The sequence below is a fragment of the Macrosteles quadrilineatus genome, unplaced genomic scaffold (genome assembly GCF_028750875.1).
Source record: "Macrosteles quadrilineatus isolate MER2022 unplaced genomic scaffold, UCM_ALF_1.0 Scaffold_7__1_contigs__length_78375512, whole genome shotgun sequence".
Taxonomy (NCBI): Eukaryota; Metazoa; Arthropoda; class Insecta; order Hemiptera; family Cicadellidae; genus Macrosteles; species Macrosteles quadrilineatus.
Window position 1 is genome coordinate 34508791 of NW_026542600.1, and position 15762 is coordinate 34524552.

Here is a 15762-nt window from a genome sequence, read left to right on the forward strand (position 1 = left end):
AGTTTTTCAAGTGTACCCAAATTAGGACTAAATACGAGGGCTACTCTTCCTTTCATGTTGAAGTGCCAGAATCTGATTTCGACAAACTATTAAGTATTGATCTATGGCCTATAAAAATTAGGCAAAATTACCCAAAACACTTTAACGAAGGCGGGGATAAAAAATAGCTCCTACTGAGCGTCTGCAGGATTTCCTGAGCGCTTCTAGAGCTCTGAGCCTTCGATTAAGTCTAATAAATTGATCAGTCAAAGCCGTGACAACTTCGTATCGACCCCTGGATTTTTCTCGGCTCCTTCTTAGCACCCCGGGGAAGAAATTTGAGTATGGCTGGTTCTAGGGGTAGGACTAGCCTGATTTTGGTGAATACTAGTTTATTCCCCCCCTAGAATTTTGCGTCACACGTTTGAATTTATTTCGTTATAAAATTGCCAAAGGGTTAGTGTAGACACAAGCAAAAAAAATAATAATTATTAGGATGGTGGAATTATTGTACTCCACTGAAGTTAGCGACGTCTCATTTCCTTGACCAAATTGGGGTCCACAGGTTGGAATTGTACTCTCTCATAAAGCTGTGATAATAGTATACACAAGTGGTTTAATTAAATTTTTTGATGCTACAATGAAGATTCCGTGCTACAACTCACAAAAAGAATCCATTCACCCTGTTAACTTCCACCCAAGCTGTTAGGGCTGTCCATAGGCATAGGTCTCCATCGTGCTCCTGTTACAGCCAAGTGAGCAAGTTCAAATCACTGACAAGGCCATTGTTGTGTACCTAGTTTATCAACTACTGTACTAGTCTATGGTCCATACCACTATAGGACAATTAAGTCTCATCATAAACAGTTGCACTTTTTTACTGTGTGGGCCGACTGCTGTCATTAATTTGCCTGGTTTGAAGCAGTGACCGATCTAATAGGGACCTCTGTAAGAATATCAACGATGCAAGTCTGCAACACGACATTCAGCAAACAGTCTTGATGTAAACTGATAAACGTCCGCTGCCGGCACCATAAACCAAATGTGTATGACCTTCTGCAAACTTCCTAAGTCACTAAACTTATCAACATGTTCTACACCTCGCTACACCAAAATACTTCTAGCGAATTTCCCTATAGGAAGTAGCTATTACCGTATGTGGCATGGTAAGACCTAGGTCCGGGACCGATTTACTTTTTCATTTTGATGTCCCTAGAGGCCAAAAACACCATTCGTTAAAATGTATATATACCGGGTGTCCAAAACCACCCGTACACCCTTTTAAAAACAAGGGAAACCTTTTCTTACAAACAAAAAATAATACAGAACTAAATAAATTGGCCACGGTCTACCAAATGGTGATAATTTCAAATCCAAAATCACACCGGAAGTGGATTTTTTATACCGGAAGTTGACTTTTTAAATGTAAACTACCAATTTTGATCACAGAATCGGATTCTACGTTAAAAATACATAACTTTTGTCTAAAGCATTTTTAGAAAAAACTTGTTTTCTACCCTTAATCCCCTATTAAAGTCAATAACTTTGTCCATTCATCTGCCAAAGTTACTTGAAACAATAATAGAGAAAATCAATAACAAAGATTACATAAAGACATATGATGAATAGGATCAGCTGTTTATTGTAAACACTATGGTAATTGAGTAACAACTGGTCTACACATTGCTTGGTTTCATTTTATTTTAGAAATAAATAATTTGTTTTTACAATAAAGTGGTCAAATGTAAAAACAAGTGATAAAAAAAATTAATTTAAGCAATGTGTAGACCAGTTGTTACTCAATTACTAAGGCGTTTACAATAAACAGCTGATCCTATTCATCATATGTATTTATGTAATCTTTGTTGTTTTTTTCTCTATTATTGTTTCGAGTATCTTTGACAAATGAATGACCCAAAATTATTGAATTTAATAGGGGATTAAGGGTAGAAAAAAAGTTTTTTTCTAAACATGTTTAAGACCAAAGTTATGTATTTTTTAACGTAGAATCCGATTCTGTGATCAAAATTGGTAGTTTACATTTAAAAAAGTCCACTTCCGGTGTGATTTTGGATTTGAAATTATCACCATTTGGTAGACCGTGACCAATTTATCTAGTTCTGTATTATTTTTTGTTTGTAAGAAAACGTTTCCCTCGTTTTTAAAGGGGGGTGTACGAGTGGTTTTGGACACCCGGTATATATGTGTGTGTGTCCGTGAACTTGAGTAATTTTTGTCCGATTTTGATGAAATTTGATTTGAAGGTGTAAGGCAGGATAAACCTGAATGAGATCGCGAACCAGCATGATCGGACCATGGGAACGGGGTTTTATGGGGTAAAAATTGGTTTTTCTAATTTTTGACCCTCTGAACACACAATTTCCCAATTTCTCTCCAGACCGTTTTAAAGAGCTTAAAAAACAAATAATTTAGTATATCAAAGTGTTTTTGTACAATTATTGGTTACGGAAAAAATTCTAAAATTGTTATTTTAAAATTCCCATGTTATTCTTATGGAGAATATTGTCAAATGTTGTAGTTTGCTTATTTATGAATATATTTTGATAAAACTTTGTAATTTTTTTTTATTTTATACGAATTTATTAATATTTTACTAAAAACACCCTTTTAACCCTCATTGTAGCAGCAAGCCTATGTACTCATAAAACCTAATGTTAATTAAATACATTTAATTGAAAATCAATTCAGGCAACTGGAAATTCGCTTAGTCGGCAGGTTTGCTGCGGCGGGGGTATTTTCATACACATCTGTTAACTGGCAACAGTTATCAACAGGGGTTGACCACCTTCCTAAAGAAAACTCATGACGATCATCCTATGGAGGTGTGAACTGGCTAGGATAGTATAGTGAATGAAATAAGGAACACTACATTGTACTCTGATTTGAACCAGATTGCTTGTTTACAACGGAGAGACCTTAGTAGCTTTTGTATATTTGTAGGGGGGAGACTATCTCACAGAAAGATGAACTCCTCGCTATTTGAATACCAGATATGATAACAAAGATTTGATTTGGTTCCTTGATTATCGAGGAATCAAGCCTCCGAGCAGTTGCCTTCAAATGTGATGGCCACTGGGTTGATTCCAAGTGGGCTCGATTCTATACTCAGATCAGATGCCATTTGATACTAGGGCATTATTTATGATGCCAAAGGTTATCAATCTAACCAAAATGTTGACATAAGATAGTTTAAAGACGAGGGTTCGGTCTGTTTCCTCACAAAATACGTAAAAATGTCTTTGGCACAGACATTGAAGTACAGATATAACAGGGAGTCCTGCTTAAAGAAATGAATCACACCTAGTCTATTGCACTTAGAATGATGTAAACAACAATTAATATAGATTATTAGATTGCGACTTGTCTCTTAGGTTACAGCACATACAGTTTTAGTTAAATTACTGTTTCATTGATAAATACTCACACAGTATGTGTTAAAAGATTTATAGTGCAAAAACTACCACTATTGGAACAATGAGCTAACCTTGAATTCAACAAAATTTTATCTCTTACAGAGAGGAAAATTGAAACATGAGGCAATGACTACACCAACACCAAACTAAGGTAAATTTTTCAACATTGGGAAGGAAATTGACAATTAAATGCAAACCAACAGAAAAATAATGTTTTTAATATTGCACAGAGATCATGAAACACATAGTCTATATCACAAATGTGCTCAGTACAAAACTATACTAAGTATATGGCATAGAAAATGTTTGTGAGTGTCCCACGCAATATTTAGGTAGCACAAAATAAATTAGCTTATAACTATACGGGATTATCACCCTCTTCCATGGTCTGAAACTCATTTTAATGCCGGTTAAGATAACTACCGTAACTAGACAGAATATTCAAAAAAAAAGATTTACTTAAAAATTTACTCAAGTTAATGCTACAATAGCATTTATGCATTATTTGTAAATTGAATCATTTTATTTGACTATAAAATATTGAAGCTGTGTTTAGAAAGTCGATATTATTACCAACACTGAGTATTGTACAGTGGAACTTACTATTTTCAACATTCTTGATACAATATTTTCTTTACAGTAAATTCTTTTTTACTCATTCCCAGAACTAATAAATATAGTAAATGTCAAAATCTTATGAGTAATTTAAATGTTGTCAATAATTAGGGATTTTACAATAAGAATCAGTAATGCAAACCACATAACTCAGTCAAGGTCAATGCTTTCTCCCCTTCACCACCCATAATTGTCCACCAGCAACCGCCAAAAGTTCACGGCGCGTGGTCGGACACTTCACCCGGTGCACCGTCTTGCACACCATTGGTTTTAGCTATGTAAATCAACTAGTACGTGTCTTGCATTTTTCAAATCGGTCTCGTTCGAATCACTATTGCAATCTTACACCAGATTCGTGAACCCCGAACGATTTCACTGTTGGCTCTGGTCGAACAGGTTATGAAGTGAAATATGACTCTGATCTACAAAGTAAGACGCTTGGTTGTCGTTATTGGAGTTTATGTGTGAATTGGATGTAGATGTGGGATACTCTGCAAAGTGCCAACTCTCGTTTTTTTACATCACTGACTTGTTGTTTGTTCACACTGAATCTCTACACATGCTGTTCTAATACAGATTCAAATTTGTTGTCCAAGTTTAGAAACTGTTTGCACCTAACAAGCAATGCCACCATCATCAGGCAAAGCAAAGGGAAACTGCCTTTTCAAATTTCAAACCCCTTAATTACCAAACTTATCTTGTTTCAGTTTCAAATATTTGAAACATTTAAGTATATCCAAGAAATATGTGGATTGTGTAAATTATTTTACTTGTCCCTTGGTGTTTGAATTATCTAAGTTCCATTATACCTACATCTTTTAAATCTTTTGCTTTAACACTAGTTGCCTTGATATAAGGAACTGTGATGAGAATAATAAATAACTATGAGCAAAAACAATATAACAAAATCAGTCTTGGCTACCGATGACACACGAAGATTGTTTCTGTAAAATATACAGTTACAAATATACAGCTTAAAAAACCTTAGTTGCAGTTTGTAATTATGCTTGGTGGTATGTTAAGTATAATTAAAATTAGAGACCAGTTTAGTGTATGGTACCTTGAGAACAAAGTTTACCATTAAAACTATAATATCATTATGTACAATGCTTACTAAATTCATCATAGCTTATATGGATGAATATTCTACATAATAAGCTTATTCTAGAATTTCCATATGCACTTATACAAAATTGTCTACCAGATATAAACAATTATAACAAAATACCGTAGTTCTGTAAAATAAATATTGATCCTTTTGTTATGTTGCTGAGTGGATGAGATCATTGTCTAGTTTTGGTTATCGTAGGCCAAGGTAATCGTAGGAGTAGAAAAAGGAGGAAGAGCGAGACAGTGCAAGTAACCGATACAAAGAAAATCAAAGAGGTATATACACAGCACAAGAATTTAAAATTAATATGAAAACCAAGTTTTAAAAACTTTCAAGAGGAACAAGCTACAGGAAACAGAGAAAGCCAATGGAGCTGCATAAAATATTCAATTCAAGAGTGTGCACTGGAACTGATTGGACAAAGGAAAAACAAACCCTTGTTTGATGAGGACTGTAGAAAATTGTAAAGCGTATGGCAGTCTTTACAGACAGCGTATATGGGAAATATTAGAGTTTCAGGATACCAAGAAAACTACAGTAGAACGCCCTGATATCCGGCCTCAGAATTTTCGGTCCTCGGTTTATCCAGTCACTTCCCGAAATCGATACCAAAAATATTTCTTTTTTACATTACATTTTTGATTACATCTCCATGATTTGAGCGTTTTCACGGTTTTTCTGTTTCCAGTTCATATACATTTTACGGGGGTTCACTTCTCAATTGAGCTACTAGATTCCAAAAAGATACGTAAACACAACTTTTATTTTAACCAATCACAAGTTGTTATTAGTAAGATACACATTATTGCTTTAATAATAGATTGGTTTATCCCGCCAGGGGGTAGGTCCCACGTAGGCCGGATATTGGAGTTTTACTGAAATTTGATTGTCCAGTCCAGGTGTAATATAGATTCAAAATGTACAGTCAAGGTAGAAGGTGAAGTAGTATCTAAATATTTTTATGTTGGTACAGGATTTAGACAAGGTAATGGGCTCTCCCCCCCCCCCCCTATTATTTAATATAGCCCTGGAAGAATACCTCCCAAAAGTAAAAACTCAAAAAATTTTTGATGGTTTTGTGTTAATGGTAAAACACAAAATTTGATGGACCTCACTAAATATTAGTTTCAAATAGGCTACTGAAAAAAGTATGACTTACAATAATTAATGATTCTAAGACTAAATATACAGGGTGAGTTTTAAATGAGTTCCCCCCCTACTTTTTTCTACATTTCTTAAGATATCTATCAACTCCGGGCCACGTCAGATCATTGTAGAGTAGTAAGTACTTTATTTTGACTGGGTATAAATTTTTGGCCGCCATCTTGGATCCACCATATTGGATAGGCCATTTTTTTCAAATGTAAAGGTAGGGAAGTGACCCATCAATTCAAGCTAGAATTTTACGATGAGTACGATGCTGCAATCCGTTTACAAAAATCTTAATCCATTCCAAAGTTATGAGAAATTGTTATGACTTTATTTTTAATATTGTGCATTTACAAACTAAGACCATAATCTCAAAATAGTGCTAGATAAAGTTAAGTATACACCACCATTCATTGTCGACCTATTTTAACTTGGTTATGACGCATGCATTTTTTTCGGCTGCCATCTTGGATCCGCCATTTTGAAATTAGATAATTTTTTTTAAATATGAAGGTGGTGTTTTGATCCATTATTTTGGACTATTTTTTTAATGCTGAACTTAATGCCGCACTTCGTTTTCCATTTTCATATTGGGTTTTTGAAATATTGACATTTTAAGTAAAATAATTGTAATATTTCATCAAGAAAGCTTGATAACAAAAAACAGATTGCGGCATTGAGTTCAGCATAAAAGATTATATTTACTCTGGACATGTAATCAAGACTCTTTGCTTATTATAATTTTTTGGATGGTTTGAAATTCACAGCATCCACATCCTAAAACTAAAAATGTACACAAAATAAACATAAAATGGAAGAGGGCGTTTATAAATACATCATCAGAAAGAAGTAAATAATAAACATTTTAGTTGAACAAGGGCAAGTGATAAAAGTCATACCCTTGTTTTCCTTTGACAGCAAGATAAATATAAACTACATGGTAGGCTCCTGGTATGAAGCAAATGCAGCCGGCAAGAAAGAATACAAAACCTTGAAGTCCCGTGTTGGGCATGAAGATTACTACGACGCTTGTTAATAACAAACCTGAAAATAAAGGTATTTTAAATATAAATGCAAACAAGTCCAAACCATTCATATTAATCATTGATCCAGGTGGTGTAAAAAAACATGCTAGAGTGTGGTTATGTTGTTATACCTGTACAAATCAAATCAAAATCTGTTTCATTTCAAAAATTGTTTAATATATATACGCATAAGTAATACGAAAGAATATTCCCGCACAGGCCGTACAAGACCTGTGTGCGGGACAAGCTCTATTACAAATTTGTAATTAATATAAAAATACAACTAAATTAATCAAAATATTATTTACAACTAAGTTATGAGACAGCTACCGGAACAGTTAATGCTAAGTAACAAGTGGTCAAGTGAATATGGAGTTGCAGTAACTAATGACTGTGCGCTAAATATTGTTTTGTGTACTTGTGTATTAATCTCGTTAGGTATTGTATACTGAACTGATCGTGTGTTGACATGTGTCTCAGACTAATCGAGTCCAATCTAGGACAGCCAACTGCTTACCGCACGTTTGTAAACTTGAAGAGATACCTGTAGATCTCTAATCTATGATGGTATATTCCAGTAAAGCAAATGGAAGTGACAACTTTATTAGCCAACTCTTATTCGGCAATTTAAAAATCACCTGATTACACTTTTCACTTTCTAAGACCAATTAGTTAACACATTTAATTCAATTTATTATTGTTACCAGTATTAATTTTGTAATAATGATTTATATTTTTCTGTTAAGAAATTACATAATAAAATGGTGCTGTTCTAACATAACCTAACCAAACCAAACCTCTAGAACGTTAGTAAACTCCTTGTCCTTCCTTATGTTTTAGAAAACGCATGTCAGGGTGGTTGGCCGTGCTTTATGCGAATTTGTGACTGCATTAAGTCCTTTGAAGGTAGGTTAGCTTAGGTAAGTTAAAGTTTAGGTTATAATGAATAGAGTTGTTAGATGTCGCCTACAGACTGTTTTTGTAAAATTAAAATCCTGCGAAAAACACATCAAATTACTATTTAAAAAATGCAAGCAGTTAACCCACACAGTGGCGTAACAGCCGGCCCCGCAGACCCCACGAGGTTTGGGGGCCCGCGAGGTTGAGATACCATTTTCTCCTAAAAACCGTCCGTAAAACCGTCCTTTGTTTATGGATGTTTTTCTCTTCTGACAATTTTCTTTAAACACAATGTGTTGGTAGATACTTTTATTCTGCTAAATCTACTAAAGTTTTATCTTTTAATTAACAAAATTTTTAACCCACCGCCCACCACGATCACCCAACGATGTGTATTGTCTGTGTGGCTGTGTTGCTTCAGGCTAGGAACTGTAGCTGTGCGCCTGCCGCCTGGGCGACACACACTCGGACCAGCCCCTCCCCCACTAACCACTCACGCGTAACTCAGCTGACCGTAGATCATCTGATTTTTATAGAGATCCATGCGGGTGACTCATCAGCGGTGCCTGTCGTATCAGGCTTTGTTTGGTCCTGTCTGCACTGTATGTAGTCTAGGTCATTGCGTATATTGACAACAATTTGCTCTGTGCGTGTCACGCCCTTAGTTTATTATTGAGTGCGTAATGTGGGGTCGCCGGAATTTTATCTCCCTGGAATTTTACCCCCTGGACAAAGCTGACGTCACTATGACGTAGTAACCTGGGCGCTCTAAAGTTTGTTCGTGGGTGGAATTTTACCCTGAAAATGGACAGAGTGTGATAAATTAGATAAGCAATAAAAACCGGAATTTTACCCCCTGTGTCCATATAACTGGCGTTTAGACAACTGTAGATGCACGGCCAGGATTTTTACCCCCTGGCCAGGTATAGAAATTATTGAGAATAATTAATTTTCTTCTTTCAGTTTTAATTTAATAGTAAACATTTTATTATAAAGTAGTCTATCTTAATTTATATGTAATCTCAACTAAGTAAACACGTTTCGCTGTTTAATTTTGATATTCGGAATTTGGGTTTGACCCCAACTGTTAATAATATGTCATTATGTATAATAAACTAAGTACCGGTAACTTATCAATTTTAAATGATAATTGGGTGAAGATTTCTTTAACAATATATTATACCACCGTGGCCAAAAATGTATTTCGTTTCTATTGTGCAATAACACAATATGCCTTTTTGTTTCTTCAGGCACAAAACCATGAGCTATTTAGAGATTTTTTTATTAGCTGAGAAAGGTCATCGAAATACCTGTTGTAAAATTTAGTTGTAGGGATCCGGTAAAAAGTATTTGATCAATTGTTGTGTTGACTACTGCAAGGAAACCCAAATGTTTTATATACAAATTAATCAACAGTTGGCCCCAAAAATCAAATCCCGAATATTAAAATTAAAATTCAAACCCTGTTTGATTAGTTAAGGTTAAAAATAAATCAAAATAAGCTACTTAATAATAACATGTTTACTATTAAATTAAAACTGAGAGAATAAAATTAATCATTCTGACTTATTTCTATATCCATAAATATAGGGGCCAGGGGGTAAAAATCCGGGCCGCACATTTTGAGCTAACTTCATGAAAGGGTAAAAGTCCAGGGGTAAAATTCCGGCCCGTACACTCTCTAAGTTTTTATAATTTGATGTGTTCTGATTAAATTCACAGCATACTTTTGATTCCACCTTTAATCCATCGAACTCATGTTGTGCAACTCAAAAGTTCGCGGCCGGAATTTTACCCCCTGGTTTGTGACATAAGTTTTGCCCAGGGGGGTAAAATTCCAGGGGGATAAAAATTCGCTACCCCTTAATGTGATGGACTTTTTGATTAATGAGATATAAACTGAATCATTATGAAAAGTTATGAACATTTAAGTGGTGCAGAAAAACAAAAAAAAGAGAGCCCAGAAACAGGAAGTTGATGCAGCACAAGCGAAATTTATTATTAATCATTTAATAATTGTATTAAACAAGTAATAACATTAATGATAGTAATATGTTGACATCGTTTAATGTTGTTAGGCCTAAAATTGAGAATGAACTAAGGTAACAAGTTTAACATTTTAAGGTTAACAAAATTTAAAAACATTTCGATGAACTAGCAGAGAATGAACCGCTTACGGGATCCAGACCTATATATTAAAACAGTTGTGTATCATGGAACTTAATACTGTAATAAATCAAATCACTTAAATATTTCAGGGGATGAACAATGTAAGTAGTATGTATTCTGTTCCCACCCAGGAGTTTTTATTGTAGTCTACAGACGAACAGTGATAACAAGTTTTAACAGTGATTCATAAACATCATATGAATCATCATATTAACAGTGATGATTATCATATGTGATTACATTATTGTATTACATTACATTGTGATTACATTACATACATAAATGTATATGTTTATAATTTATATGAGTTTTTTTTAAATAATGAGTAAGCCTAAACAATCTTCACAGAAATGTTGAATATTCAACAATTAAAACTTGAAAAGTAACACAATAAGAGATAAAATCTATGATTTTGAGCAGCAGGCATGAATGAGTCTCTGGCGCTGGTGTGGCGGGTTGTTGGCGGCTTGTGTGAATCGACTTTTTGGGTTTAAATTTAATTTCAACATGTTTAGCCTATAATATGGTACTTTAGATAATTTAATTTTATTTATAAAGTGGATAGTTTTATTTATGTTTTAGAGGTTAAGTGGTAGAGAGGACTTGCTAGTCCTAACTTCACCTCTTAAATAAAGACATTTTTCATTTCATTTCATTACAATAGTAAGACAAAGCCAGTTAGACGTGCACCCTGTCAGCTGTTGACTGTCGAGTTACTGGGTGTCGTGTTAGTGAGGTTTTACTGTAAATACTATTTCTTTAAGGGTATGATTTTTATTAATGGGATCAAGTCAGATTACTGAAGGGTCTGCATTATAAAAGGCTGAATTATAAAGGTTCTACTGTACCCATACTCCCCTAGGTTTTATACACTTACCTATTCCAACTATTAACAAATTAACTGCTGCTAAAACCATCTTCCAGTTTTCTTTGACTTTTGGATGATGCCAGCAAGCTTGGGAAGGATCGAAAAATCCTGTGTGGTAACCTCCATCATGTATCAAGGAGTCACTGTCTCTTGATAATGTCTGAAAAATTAGAAATTAGTTAGACTGTTATTTTTGGGGTTCCTCAAGACAAGGATTTGTGCTTTTTCAGTGGCGGACTTACCTACGGCGCCACCCCTAGGTCCGTTCAGCCGGCCGCCCCTTTGTGTTTCGCGAAAAGGAAAGGTTTCAACATAAAACCGATATTAAATTTCCCGTTCTTGGCATGCTTATTAATGCGTTTTTACAAGAAAGACATAGTACAATATTAGTACATTATATTAAAGTTGTATTTATAGGTTTTAAGTTAAAACATATATTTTGTGGTTGAGGCAATAGCCTAAATTAATCACCGGACTCATTGCTGTTCTTGATTTTAAATTTAGCATTCAAAACAGCTAACAATAATTTCACTTTTTAAAATAAACTATGTTGTCACCTCTTTATATAAGTTGTGTATATAATGTAACATTTAACTTCAACTTTAAAGGAAAAGAGAGGCCCCTATTTATTTTATATTTAGGATCTTACTCAAAACACGATTTTACCTGATTAGATTCCACGAATCTATGTACTTATTTGTTATACCGTTATACTTTATGCAATACATTAATAAGTACAAGTATAAACACGGCTTTTGCCGGTTATTATAATGACTTACATTATAATTAATACCGTTTAAAGCTACGCACGCTCTAAACTTAGAGCGGCATGGTACGGACTGACATATGGCATACGGCACGGACAGCATTTTTAAGGGGGAGGTGAACGCACTTGGGTATAGACATACCAGAAACAAAAGAACCCTGGGCCATTTCGAGCCACGCAGGTTTGAAGGGTACGCCACACCTACCGGCGCGAACCACGTGGAGCGAGCTGGCGTAGTGGTTAGAGCGCGGGACTTCAGTCCCTGAGGTCCCGGGTTCGATCCCCGCCAAGTCACCAATGGATTTTATCCAAGTGATAATGCCGCAACCCCTAGGTCTAGCCTGAAGTAATGTGAAAAACAATCCCAGGTTCGTGCCTAGCGTCTTAGGACAAAAAAAAAAAAAAAAAAAAACCGGCGCGAACCACGTGATCTTTTCGTTTCTGCGCAGGTTGTTTTGTTCTTTGTTCTTGGTATGTCTATAGCATGGAGCGGACGGAAGGGACAGGACAACCACACATCCACAAGTTAGGACAGCCTGCAAGCTAAAACTGTGAGCCCGACTTCGGCTCTGGTCTTCGTGAGACCAGTGGAGAATGGCGGGAGTCCCGTGCTGCCCGCCTGGTCAGTTCGCAGCGTCCAGTCGGTACGACAGCTCGGAAATGTCCTAGAGTTCTGTCTCTCAGACTTTTAAACAAATTAAAAATGGCGGAAGCTGCCAGACATCCGTTATCGGCCGTCCCACCGTAGTGGGCGTACTCATATTACATTCAATGTCTCCCAATGCTATTTACTTTTAAAAATGAATTGCCGTGCCGGCCACCCGACAAACATGTGTCATCTTCACCGCTAACCACCACGCGCCCGCCACCTGCCATGGCTGGGCGCCCCTCAACGGCGGGCGCCCCTAGCCTAGTGTGCCTTATTGCAAGTCCGCCACTGTGCTTTTTAAGTTCTGATACTGAGACATACACTCTAATAAAACATATGCCCAAGTAAAAAGTAAACAGTTGTACATATTGTTAATAAATCCAATGAAAATTGACTTTGTTGTACATAAACCATAGCTGAGCAGACTTGAGCGACTTAAGGCCGAACAAACACCTGCGATTCCAGGTTAAAGACTAGTTTGATACAATACAGCTCAAAATAAACGAGGAAAAGATTCAATACCTTATTTGTACCTTAAAAACTGTGGAGGAGGAAGAACAAGTGAAATTGCTTTGTTTTAAGGTGGAAACAAAATGCATATGAATTTTTTTAGATAGAAAAGGTGTGTTTAACTTTCTCGCATCATCTACCTTCACCTAGGCCTACTAAGAAAACTTAGATAAGAAATAACACTGCCTTATCTTATGACTGTATACCACACCCTCTTCCACAGTCATATACACTGCATGGATTGGTAGCCTACATTGGAATCACTTGACGTACGATGATAAATCATTTACAAAGATAACACCTCAATATAATATTCTTATTTCTTTGCCAAAAGACTGTTTTCTTATATAGATAAAATATTATGTAGTCAGATGTTTTTAAATTGTTTTTGGTTAAAAACAAATAAGAGTTTTAGTTGTTGTTTGATGTATGAAAAATAAAGAATATGGTTTGGTTTTTGTTCACATTTATTAATGTCATTTCTGATATTTTATATTAACTGATCGTCCGTGATATCGAGTAGATTGAATCACGCATATTGACGATTTCACACTCTGCAGCTGTGCATCAAAAGAAGGCACTTCGGGTAGGCTAACTAGCATTTGTGGAATTTTTTATAAATGCAATCTATCTGTTAATGTCGGCCAAGGATAAAGACATCAAATTGGTGAGTCGGTAGGGCCACGGACTTCAGGCCCAGGGCAGTAATGTCGTGGAATTGGATCCTAGGTACTTTGGTATTATACCAACCACACCTAATAAGTATAACGTACCGGTAACCTAAACACTACTTTAATGGTTTAACTACTTTAAGTTAAAATTTAACTGATTATGTAAGTTAGTGTGGGTTTTAACATCAATAAGAGTACCGCAAATCTCTAGTCGTCAATTCAAAGTGCTGAAGCGACCAAGGGATGCAACAGAATACAATGAATGAATACAATGAATTTATTTGGCCAATCAACAACAACATTGTTACAGGCTTGTTCAATTGAATGTTCAATACCACCCTCTCACCATACTGGTTGTTTCCTGACAGATTTCTAATCCAAGAGTAATTAAGCATCATAGCATCTGACTCCAAACACTTCTTCTGTTCATGACATACATTGTTGTTAGGCTAATATTATTAGACCTATAGAGGATAATCTGTAAGAAAGAACCATGACGTCCTATAAATAAAGAAGCAATTCATTTCAACGCTTAATGAAGTAAAACACTAGAAACCATCGAGCAAGGCAACTATAATTTAAGCATTTCCTAGACCAGCGTAGAAAAATTAAGTTTCAACTATTATAAAAAATATAGGCTATGCTTAATCCTGACCAACAAACATGAAAACTAGCCCAGGCCTATATTACTAAGCCTTAGGCCTATAAGTTAATGCCCTTGTAACCTCAGAAATGGTTGTAACCAATTCACAGTGTGACATAAAGACATGATCCAATGACAGAGAGCATGGTTAGGCCAGGGCTAGGCCTATAATTAAGAAACAAGCAAACAAGAAAGCATACTTACATCCTCAGCAAAAGTTAACCTTGTGGAGTGAGAACGATGGTTAGGATCATCAATTTGGACAATAATACTTTCATCTGAAGTTATACTTCGATTTTTAGGTTTAAGAGGTGATCTTTCAGTCGTCGAGCCATATATTTTAATAGCCTCATCATTTTCCTCTTCGAAAGCAAAATCAATTGAAAATCTTTTATCGCCTCTGGCAAAAACTCCAGCCATTTTCAAACTAAGCGAAAGCCTTACATTTGAGCTGTTGTTTTATTACTGTAAATAGGATGCTGTAATGGGTTTTCCCTAAATGAATTGAATTAACCATTAAATAAACATTACACAGCTTCTATGGCACTTTTGACAGGTTGTGTTAAAGAAAAACTAATTTAAAAATTCGCTGATTCCATGCTTAAGTTATTTCACTGTTATTACTTTAATCAAATAATAAATAACACTCAAACTCATGAAATCTAACCAATTTACGTTCCGAAAACCTTGATGACAGTCCGAGTCGGATCAGATGAGCTTAAATATGAGTTTAAGCTAGGCTTTAACAATCTTACTTTAGTTAACTCAAATTGAGTAACTTTAGCTTTTAAGTTGTAACAGAATTTGAGCAGGAACATAACATTTCTAGCATTATATCTCAGTTGCGATGACAGACATTAGGCTAGGCAGAAAAGTTGACACTTGCACTTTGCACTTGACTTGACAGACCGACAGACGGTACGGTAGGGGTAACTAGAACCATACTAGAACTAGACTGGAGAAGAGAAACTGGCACTGCGTGACGACTCGACGACTGGACTGGACTGGACTGACTGACTGGAGTTGTTTTGGAAGTTGGAGTTGGAGTGACAATGAAAAAGAATAAGAACTGAAGATACAGAATAGCCAACCATGCCATGTAAGTGGAATACCTAATTAACTATACAGCATTGAGATATAGATTATAGCTCAGTGCTATACAGCCGCATATTAACTCACTCACCACTCAATGGTGATACAAATGTTTACTCACTTCTAGATTAGCTAGATATCTGAAATTTGGCACGATTGTAGGTCTTAGTCCTAAACCCAA

General features: G+C 35.6%; 1 protein-coding gene across 1 annotated transcript; it reads right to left on the reverse strand.

The window, feature by feature from the left end:
• Positions 1 to 3611: 3611 nt before the first annotated feature.
• LOC128998255 (uncharacterized) lies at positions 3612 to 15403 on the reverse strand. The gene is made up of 3 exons (XM_054424309.1): positions 14694 to 15403; positions 11260 to 11410; positions 3612 to 7332 (listed from the first exon to the last, which is right to left on the reverse strand). The coding sequence occupies exons 1-3, from the start codon at positions 14907 to 14909 to the stop codon at positions 7154 to 7156; spliced, it is 546 nt and encodes a 181-aa protein (XP_054280284.1). The 5' UTR covers positions 14910 to 15403; the 3' UTR covers positions 3612 to 7153.
• Between the last annotated feature and the right edge of the window lie 359 nt (positions 15404 to 15762).

Coding starts and splice junctions, on each gene's coding strand:
- LOC128998255 (XM_054424309.1), bottom strand. CDS start 14,909: ATGGCTGGAGTTTTTGCCAGAGGCGATAAAAGATTTTCAATTGATTTT. Junction 11,411..14,693: donor GGTTAACTTTTGCTGAGGAT/GTAAGTATGCTT, acceptor CTAATTTTTCAG/ACATTATCAAGAGACAGTGA. Junction 7,333..11,259: donor TTTGTTAATAGTTGGAATAG/GTAAGTGTATAA, acceptor CTTTATTTTCAG/GTTTGTTATTAACAAGCGTC.